The sequence below is a fragment of the Anguilla rostrata genome, chromosome 4 (assembly GCF_018555375.3).
Source record: "Anguilla rostrata isolate EN2019 chromosome 4, ASM1855537v3, whole genome shotgun sequence".
NCBI lineage: Eukaryota > Metazoa > Chordata > Actinopteri > Anguilliformes > Anguillidae > Anguilla > Anguilla rostrata.
This window is the reverse complement of record NC_057936.1, coordinates 45,993,723-46,004,256: the sequence shown is the minus strand read 5'-3', so window position 1 is coordinate 46,004,256 and position 10,534 is coordinate 45,993,723. Positions and strand designations below refer to the sequence as shown.

At 43.0% G+C, this 10,534-nt stretch overlaps 1 protein-coding gene across 2 annotated transcripts; it reads right to left on the bottom strand.

Moving 5' to 3' along the window:
- Positions 1-1,831: 1,831 nt before the first annotated feature.
- On the bottom strand, positions 1,832-10,383 carry LOC135253453 (E3 ubiquitin-protein ligase RNF14-like). Of its 2 annotated transcripts, none has more exons than XM_064332755.1 (7): positions 9,957-10,383; positions 9,074-9,243; positions 8,758-8,888; positions 7,711-8,202; positions 6,561-6,849; positions 5,558-5,730; positions 1,832-4,612 (listed from the first exon to the last, which is right to left on the bottom strand). In XM_064332755.1, exons 2-7 carry the CDS (start codon positions 9,225-9,227, stop codon positions 4,475-4,477), a joined length of 1,377 nt encoding a protein of 458 aa, XP_064188825.1. In that variant the 5' UTR covers positions 9,228-9,243; positions 9,957-10,383; the 3' UTR covers positions 1,832-4,474. The 2 variants fall into 2 exon arrangements, with proteins under 2 accessions (XP_064188825.1, XP_064188824.1); XM_064332754.1 differs by lacking the exon at positions 9,957-10,383 and adding an exon at positions 9,783-9,949.
- Positions 10,384-10,534: the final 151 nt, after the last annotated feature.

The window sequence follows — 10,534 nt, the reverse complement described above, 5'->3', positions numbered from 1 at the left end:
ATTAACTACAGCTGTTCTATGTTAATATTTTGGAAAATATACATTCATTCATGTATGTGTTTTGATCCCATATTAAATGACAAGTTTAAATATTTGTAAACAATCAGGCACCCAGAACTGCTAGGGGTATACTACGAAGGAAGGTTAAGATACCCAGAGTTTCTTTGCGTTAGCTGGCTTGACACCAACTAACACCACAATCAGATTTAACCAGTACCACGTTCTTAATTCCACAAAAAAAAAATTTCCAAAAAAGTTTCTCTCAAATTTGAAAATATATTATATATATTTTATAAAATCGTTGATTCTACTGGTTAGTAAGTCTTCGCTTCAACCATAATTTGGCACACCTGACTACTGATTAGCAGCTCAATGAGCTCTCTAGCTGTTGAATGACAGTGTCTCTGACAGGGTTGGAGAGAAAACCTAGAGCATAGCACATCCCCAAGAACAGGGTTGAGCAACCCTGATTTACAACCACAAACATTTTTCATACATCTCAATAAATGGAATGTTCACCCACTATTTTTTCAGGAAATGATTTTGATAAACTTGATACAGGATTGTGGCAAACACGCCTGCCACAGGCCACCGAAGTGGCTTTCCACGGGGCCCTCCAGCACAGAGACACAGGGAGAAGATGTTCAAATAGTCCACATTTATTTACGAGGGTTGGCAAGATGTTACTGCCAAGGAGCAGATGTTAAAACTGTCATGACAGAGGCTCCTCCGTGAGTGGGATTGGCAGATTTAACCTGTGCGCACTGATTACCTCACTACGCACAGGTGCAGCCACTCCTGATCCCGGGTCCAATTAGCCTGGCCAATTATCTAATTCTTAACCAATTATCCAATTGGCCAGGTCTAATTAGCTTGACCCAGGGCAGGTGTGGCTGCTTAAACCAGCCATCCCCACACCACAAGGATATAATACAATATTTCCTGAAGCAATCACACCAAAGTTCATTGATAAACTCAAGAATTATGGGTTTATCATTGTCCCAAAATTAAAAGGTAAGTGGATATGTACATGTAGGTCTCAAGAAACTTGTATATGTACTGCATTTCCTCCACTGAGAATCCATATCTGTCATAACATATCCTTGGAGAAAGCCAGCAGATTAATTTGGTCTCTAAATAATATCCAATCTGCAAACATGCTGGCTGAAACCTGAAGGCATTTCTCTCCCACCCACACAGATGCGAGGCCATCATGACTTGGATTTCATGCTGGACCACGGAGAATGTCAGTGCACCTAGAATCACGCTTGAGCTTCTGCTCCACCCAGGATGACTCACTCCTACGCATTTTCATAACAGAGCTTGCTTTTCCTGTTCTTATCTGGTTTGCAATTCACCTGCGGTACTTGGTCCATATTATTATTATTATTATTATCATTATTATTATTATTATTATTAATTAATAATAATAATAATAATAATAATAATAATAATAATAATAAATACATAAATAAAATGTATACATAAGTTCATAAAGATTAAAAATAAAAATGATTTTTAAAAATTGGAATGGCAGGTATACCATCCAGCCAAGTTACACCAAGTTATGCCCCATACCTATACAGCACTGAGGGTTGGGCACTTTTCAGTGTGAGTTCCCCACAGAAGTAACCACAACAACCACAGACTCTCAGCCCTTAAAAACATTCATTTATGTACCTTCTGACCCTATTTCAACAGACAAAATTCACAAAAATGTCCACGCAATAAAGCCCCAAACTAAGGGGATTTTGCATTCTCTCCTTTTCTTCTTTTTCCTGCCTCAAATGCTCCTAGCCAACAAAAAAAATATGTCTTTGGTGATTTTAGGTACATCAACCAAAACATCGGATACACACACAAAATTAACATATATATACAAGAGCGCACATTTATTTACAGTAAACAGTATAACCTTGCAGGTCTGATGCCTACTTCCCTCGTAGCTCACTGGATAGTGCCTCCGCCTTTGGAACATCTTACATGACTCATGGACCCAAGTTCAATCCCCCCTCTGACTGAAGATAATCTTGAACTCATTACACTGGCTTGCTGGCTAACTAAAAATACAACATTTAAAGTACTGCTTTTGCATCTGTAAAATCTTTGCAGGAAACTCATTTATATTTTAGAAATACAAATAAAAGACACCCACACTTTAGACAATTCCGCTTTCGGCATTTTCACCGTGTTTAATGTTAGCTACCTTGCTAACGAAACGATAGACCGACTGTATAGCAGTACAGACGGCTGTCAATTTAAACACTACAATCACCCACACTTCAGACAGTTCTGCTTTTGGCATTTTCACCAAGTTTAATGTTAGCTACCTTGCTAATTGTTACGGCCGGCTCGAAAAGCCGCAACATAAGAAGGCACACGACACCAGTTTAGATGCAAAAGCATATGGACATTTATTTACAAAAAGACAACAACATTGGAAACAAGAAAACGAACAGAAAAGCTGTGTCTTGTGTCAGGGAGTGAGAGAGTGTGAACAGGGCAAGGAGCCACTTATATAGGCTCAGCCCACACCTTCACACAGGTGCCCTCAGTCAGCTTATCAGTGAGCTGCACCTAGATCTTAAAGACATACACACACACAAGCAAAACAGGACACAGTAACACGTAACACTAACAAAATGATAGACCAACTGTATAGCAGTACAGATGGCTGTCAATTTAAACACCACAATCACCCACACTTCAGACAGTTCTGCTTTTGGCATTTTCACCGAGTTTACCGTCAGCTACCTTGCTAATGACTTATCGGTTGCAACGCGAAATTACATATATACATAGAAGTGCAGTTGTTTAAACCCTCAAAATTTTTCTGTTCCTACGTTTCCTACTCTAGTGGCTTACTGGGTAGAGTGGCTGCCTGCAGCACTTTCGGATGCTGCCCTTGAACTCATGAAAACCTCTCAGTCCATTACAATGCCTGGCAGTGTAACAAAAGAATAAAACATTTAACCTCTCGCTTTCGCATTTGTATAATCTTTCAGGGAAAGTAATTCATATTAACTTATAAAACTAATAAACTCCGCTTCGCGTCGGGCCAAACAACGCCCCTTAACTGTGATATAATAACTATATACCACGGCCTGCCATGAGCTATTGCTTAATTATATTAATAGACAACTACAAATAGAATAGTGGCGGGAGTCCCAGTTCCTTTCAGGGACACGAGACCTTTGACTCATAAAAGGATTTGTTCCCGGATTCATTCACTGGATCTTTCATTCCTGACTCCAAATTCTGACTTTTCGTTCACTGACTCCAGTTCCTAGTGAACAAGAACGTGAGTCATGCAATGACTGATTCCGACTTCAGACTCTAGTTCCTGGGAGGGAACCTATCCACACGTTTGCCTCGTTAATGCACTGTTTGCTTGTACACACAGGGCCAAGCTACTTGAAATAATTTTGGAAACACTGGGTAGCATTGCTGTGGAATACAGCTTGTTTACTTTGCCTGAGCTAAATTAGACAACATTGTTGCATGTAACTTGGCACAAATGTGACATCAATACATTTAATAGCAGGCCTAGATTTGAAAGAATGACTTATAGACAGTGCTTTGTATGTGTGAGTAACTTGGCATTTTTGTACGTTCAAAACGTGTTTTTCATCAGATTATGTATACTCTGCAGACCAAAACAAGGCTGCTTCTTATTACTCAACATTAAAATTTTATTTTAGCTCCAGTTTATCCATATACCTGCCTTTGAAATACACACTGAAATATACTGCTTCTTATTGAGTACACATGCTTTTAATTTATCATTTCATAAAGAAATATGCCTCCTAGCAGTGAATATTGGGGCTTTCCAAAACACTGATATACTTGTACAGAGCTTCCTGGAGTAATGTCAGAACATTAGAACATTTATGTAACGCAGTGACAGTTTACCCCCACTGGGAGCAGAGTTTTGGCACACGGGGAGCACAGGATTCATCGCTATCCTGGGCGATTTTCTGGTGTGCAGTCAGGAACGGAGTGTAGCACAGTGGGTAAGGAACTGGGCTTGTAACCGAAAGGTTGCGGGTTCGATTCCCGGGTAGGACACTGCCGTTGTACCCTTGAGCAAGGTACTTAACCGAAATTGCTTCAGTATATATCCAGCTGTATAAATGGATGCAATGTAAAATGCTATGTAAAAGTTGTGTAAGTCGCTCTGGATAAGAGTGTCTGCTAAGTGCCTGTAATGTAATGTAATGAATGATGGGCGTGTGAAACTCTGCCCTCACTGGGAGCAGTGTACCTAAAGACGGTTAGGGCTTAAGAACGACACATCTGAGCACCATCAGTGACCATCCGAACTGCAGGAGTACACTGCTTAGTCTCTTGAATACAACATGTCAACTCCCTGGTTTTAGCAGAAGTGCGCTGTGAAGCTCGCCGGCAGATACAGAGCTGGGTAGACTGATCAAAGCACAGTGAAGCTGCTGACCTCAGCAGGATTGGATGGGGCTCACTGGTGATAGTAGCTTTGGGAGCAGGGTGAGGCAGGGTCAGAGAAGTGCTCGGAAATCTTGTCCTGTCGGAGGCAAACCCAGCAGAAGTAGTGGTGACACTTGGAGCACAGCACTCTGTTACAGCCTCCATCCTTCTGTAAGGCAAGAAACGGCATGCGAGTCAGCTTTAAGAGGGACAAGACAGTTCCATGTGGCCAGTTCATTAACACCCATCACAGATCCAGTCTAGAGAGAGACACTCACTCAGACAGAAGACTATCCACTATCGGAGCAAACGTGCACGCACCAAGAAAAAAAGGCTCACGCAAGGTGCTGGGTCACAAGGAACATGTCACAAACACAAAGAAGACTTGCACACTCGCTTAATGCTCCAAAAAACAAATACTGACACTTAATTTACTATGCAAGGGGTTGAGGTTTTGACCACACAGGTCTTCATCAGAACCCTGCTTGCTGTTCAAACAGGTCAATTTAAGACTTGTGCCCTAAGGCTCTTATAGGTGTGTGAGATGCACACCTCCCACACAAACTTCAAAGGGTACTGCATGAACCATGTCATAATATAGGACTAATGGTGTATATAATGTTTGAAAATTAATTAAATTAAATTAAATCTAACACCAAGTGAACTTACCATCACATACTCAACATGTCAAATAAACATAGGTATTTTTCATAACCATATAAATCTTGATCTGAGCAGATACTACTTGATACTAAAACACTTTGAAGACAGTAAGAGAAAGACAAAAAAACAACCTCTTGTTTGCATGGATATTCTTTGATTGGATGACCTGCCCAACCATGCCAGAATGAAATGAATAAATACACAAAAACGGTTTGATCCACATCTTCACTATGTCTACTCGGAGGGAAAAAAATGCATCCAAAAACAAAATAAAAAATTCTTCCTCCGGAGAAGCCAATTATGAATATCTCTCCCCCTGCATGGAATGTTCATTTTCTCCATGCTCCAGTCCCTCAGGCTAGAAAACGGGTGGTTATGTGTCACAAAATGAACAGCCGCCAGGCTCTTAATATCACCACCTTTGGAGCCACTGGCCAGGAGAGCATCTCACCTGTATGGTGGCCTGGCAGTGTGGACATTTCTTGGTGTTGGTATCCAACCAGCTCTCGGTGAGGACATATTCCACCCTGTTCTGGAGCACACTTCTCCCGTAGCGCTTCTCCAAGAACTTCCTCCGGGTCTTACTCCCAGTGTCGTAGTCATCCCAGAGCCCTCGAAGTCCATCTGCAACACATAGGTGGGAAAGTGAAACCGGCAGCAGACAGGCAAAGCACAGTGATGCTCTATGGCAGAGCCGATCCACCACCAGGGCCGATCCACTTCAGGCTTTCGTGCAAACTTCTCCTTCATTTGAGTTTCTGCTTGATGGACTCAACTGCTACACCCAGAAAGGGGCTGTAATACCTTATCATTCAGCAAGACGGAATTCACAAATTAGGCCCCAACATGGGGACTAACGTTCATAGAAATGTACCAGTTTGAATGATCAGATCCAAAATAAAGCTGCGATTCTGAAAGGGAAATTGACAGCTTATGGCTGCAAAATGGAAGCTACTCGCTCACGTAATTTAAGAGATGGCCAGACTTTCAAGGCAACGTTAAAAGCACAAATCTTTTTAAATACAAAACCATATGTAGTCAGATTACTGCATGTAACATTATGTATATTTATGTTAGAAACATGAACGGTGAATTATAAAACAACTTCCCATTATTAAAACGGAGTATGGTAACATTTCTGCAGAGGTGGGTAACCCGGCTTCAAAGAGTAAAAAGACTGACCATGTATTTGCTCCACCACCATGCACTAAACCAGCTGATCATAATAATTAGTTCTCCTATCATGCTGAAGAGCTATGCTAATTAGAGTCAGCTGGTTTAGTGCATGGTGGTGGAGCAAATACATGGTCTTTTTACTCTTTGAAGCCGGGTTACCCACCTCTGCATTTCTGATGGTATTCAGCTTCAAAATACATGAATCCCTTGGACAATAAAGCAGAATTGAATGGGCTACTGGTTTTTCAAATGGTTGGAAAGACGCAAACCCTCCTGACCTTCCTTTTTAGGAACAGGAGCGTAAGGTTCGCCAGTGTCAGGCTCCGCCTCCCCTCTCGCCCCTTTCTCCGCACAGCGGGACAGCCCGTGGTAGCCCTGTCTGCACAGGGTGCAGAAGGCGTAGCGGCAGGAGGTGCAGATGGCGCTGGGGCTGTCCGGCTCCACCAGGACGGCGGTGGCGCACGCGTGGCGCGGGCAGTACGTCACGTCCGCCATGCCGTCCAGGCTGGACTGCAGCAGGAGGCGGTCATAGCGCCCAAACAGCTCCTCGCCAACCAGCTGCTTGACCTGCCAGACGCACGGCTTAGGATCCCAGTCTCAATGCATTACTACTTCCCAAAGCCAAATAAAACATGCACTTAATTAATAATTACAGTTTAACATCAACCATATTATAATATGAGACATTACATTTTTGCTGTGTCCTGCTCTCTATTCAGATGGAGTCAGGTATATATACAAGATATACAGTATATACCATAAAAAACATTTGGCAACACTTTACATTGAGGCATTTAGCATGATGCTCTCACCCAGAGCAACTCACATTCCTTTATAGGTAATCCATTCATACAGCTGGATATTTACTAAAGCCATGTTCCATGTTAAGCTCAAGCGTACAATGGTAGTGCCCCACCTAGGAACCCAACATACAACCTTAAGGTTGCAAGCTCAGTTCTCCAAAGCTGAACACATACTTGAATGTTACTGCGCAACATTTGTTTGTGTGCATGAAGTGGTTGCATCCTGAGTGACACTGTAAACATGTCTGCTTACTTTGTCAGACTGGAGGTTTAAAAGGTGTATCCACTAGCAGGCAGATCAGGGCTTCTCTACAAATGATTCCACCATTCTTCCTAGCACATACAGTATCACACCACTCGGCATAAAATGTATACTGCCCCCCATGGTTTACAGTGGTATTGTACCTTGCGGACACGAAACGTTAATTTTTGAGGACGTTTACAAAGAATGCTCTTCACGTCCGCAGGATACACGTGACAGTGATCTTGCGCATGCATTCGAGTAACTTGAATCAAGTATGGTTCCAGCCTAACTGTCCCTCCCTCTTTAATCCTTTCTAGATCATTCCCTGGGATGTTAACACATGTTCCCATGTCTTCGTGCAGCAGGGAGGGCTCACCATACCTGCATGGGCGTGGCTTCGCAGCCGCAATCGGACTGGGGGCATTTGAGGCCGTCAACGGCCCCGTCCCGGATCAGGACCTGGAAGTACCCGCGTGTGCATTCGGTGCAGTACACGTGCTTGCACTCCCTGAAGCTGAAGCAGTTCGCGCCCAGCTTCTTCGAGAAGCAGATTCCGCAGTCGAACAGCTGGTTGTCGAACTCCTTGTGACGCTGGGCTCTGTCGAAGTCCAGGAGCTGGAGCAGGAGTTCCGCATTAGAGTCGGCCCGCGTGGCAGGCCCTGGGCCATGCAGCCCCGCCCACGCGCCGTGACCCGCCCCTTCCTTGTGGGCCCGTGCGTTGTCACCGTCCCACTGAGACGGGAGTTCTAGGGAGGAGGAGATTTGGAGGAAGCTGAGGACATCTTCCCTGAGGAACTGGATCCAGGAGAAGAGGACCACGCTTCCAAGGCTCTCCTGCCAGAGCTTATCCAGGTGCCTGCACACAGCTGCTATCTGGAGGACGGATACACACACACATACAAACACACGTGTGCATACACGTGGATGACTCTACTGCAAACCAAATCTACCTACGGGTACAAATAAAGTAACCAGAACCTGAACCTGAATACACACACACATACAAACACACGTGTGCACACACACACACACACACGTGCGCATACACACACATGCACACGTACAAACACACACATTTGCATACATGCACATACACACACAGGTGCGCGTGCGCATACACACAAACACACATGTGCGTATACACACATACACATGCGCATACACGCATATACACACAGGTGCACATACACAGATGTGCGCATACATGCACATACACACACACATTCGCGTGCGCATACACACTCACATGCACACAAACACACACACATAAAAATTGTGTCAGAGGAGTACACTTCATGAATGATTTATGTCATTGCATTTGTTTTTTATTCAAGGTTTTTTTTTCTTATCTAGTTTCCACTGAGTTAAGCATGTGTCAAGCTGGCCGTAAACACTGGGAGATCCTAATCCCTGGTGTCCCAGACTCACCTGGACTTCTGAAAGCCATTTGCAGCTTAGTGTAAACAGAGGTGAAGATGTCGAAGGGTAGTCCGCAGGGAGTTCAAAGTTCAGCACCAGCGGAGGTAGGAATGACACCCCATAGTCTGCACACCTGCCTCCTGACAACAGATAGCCATGCATGACAAGTGAAATGAGCTGCCAAACAAGCAACACTAATCTGAAATATAAGGCATTTTGTGAGAAAGATCTGCCGGATAAAAATGAAAACACTTCATTTGTTTCAGGATTTAGGCCCCTTCGCAATTTAACAAATTGTAATACAAATTTTAAGTCCCACACCGACCTGCTTTGACACTGACTTTGAAATCCGGGGGCAAGTCTGGACAGATCTGGACCTGGCCTCCCCGCGCACTGTCATGCCTTTGAAACTCTTCCTGGTCGTAAATGCTGGCCAGAGCCAGGAGTTCGTCCTCCTGTGCTTCCTGGTCTTCAGACATTTTCCCAACGCTGATTCTTCGGTAACAAGCAAAGATATTACAGAGTGAATATAAATAATAAAAGCTCCCGACACAGTTGTTTTGAAAACCTCTCTTTTTAACCTTTGTAGTGGAATTCCATTATTCAATAGTCAATTTGTCGCCAACCGATATTTCTTACATGACAAGCGCCGCCCCCTCCAGGATAAACTGAAACCTATATTAATTGTATATAGCCTAGGTCTAAACAGATATGATGCTTTCACGTAAATTCTAGCGAGCCTGACTTTAGAACTATCCAAGAACTTCATAACTCACCACATGCTGATTAGCAAGCATTATTAACACACTGCAAACATATCGGGACCGTGGCTTGCAAACAAAAGTCTAGACTCTAGAGTGTCAAACAAAACAAACAAACAAACAAACAAAGTACTTAAGTAGCTCAATAACAACACCACAGACGACATAGTCATATACTACGGACGTACAATGTGTAGATTAGCTCTACCGGCTTTTATAAATGCATCTAGACTTTCTAATGATTTTCGTTCGTTCCTGATGATGTAGCCTTACCGGCAGGTTAATGTTATTCACTTTCAGTTCAGAACTTCAGATTAGTTGTTGCGAGACAGATTTGCCTATGATCCGGACAAGTTTTACACAATTGTAATGACCAGTTTGGCGTAGTAGGCTATCCACTGCTTAGATCAACTCCGGTTTCACTTGACAACATATGATGCAATTTACCTGCAATACGGATCGAAACGATGGGATCAGCGATTCGGCCACGTGATGGTCTAAAAACGGCAAAGTACAGGGAACCAACTGGCTTAAACATGGAATGGCCAAATAATATTTATAACGTATTAAATAATGAACTGATCAAACTGCTCATTTTTTCCTCAGAGTATAGACATGCTACTCATAAACCGTAATACACTTCATTGATCCAAGTGCAGGTGTCGTGTGCAAAAAAGCTTTTAGCAAGCTATTCGCTTGTGGAAACATCACAAATAGGCTACGTCTAAAACGCTAAAAGTGCATTTATTTAGGCTATAACGTTGCTGTTCGGAGGTAATGGTGACGATGAGGCTATTTGGCAAGGTAGGCATATGTGATAGCTATCAGAGTCGATGGTACTACCAGCAATTTTTGCGAAATATTAGATGAACATTAAGTGTAGACTAAACTGTATTTAAATCACGAACACGTATTATACTATGTTTGTATTTATGTAACACTGTGAATGAACAAATGACCGAACAACTATACTGTACTGCCACCTCGCGGTGGAGAGACTACATTTTAGTTAAATGTTAATATTT

Excerpts from the sequence above, each read along its gene's own strand:
- LOC135253453 (XM_064332755.1), bottom strand. The coding sequence starts at position 9,227 with ATGTCTGAAGACCAGGAAGCACAGGAGGACGAACTCCTGGCTCTGGCC. Across the intron at positions 6,850-7,710 it reads GCGAAGCCACGCCCATGCAG|GTCAAGCAGCTGGTTGGCGA; the intron begins GTATGGTGAGCC and ends TGCGTCTGGCAG. Across the intron at positions 4,613-5,557 it reads ACTGCCAGGCCACCATACAG|AAGGATGGAGGCTGTAACAG; the intron begins GTGAGATGCTCT and ends CTTGCCTTACAG.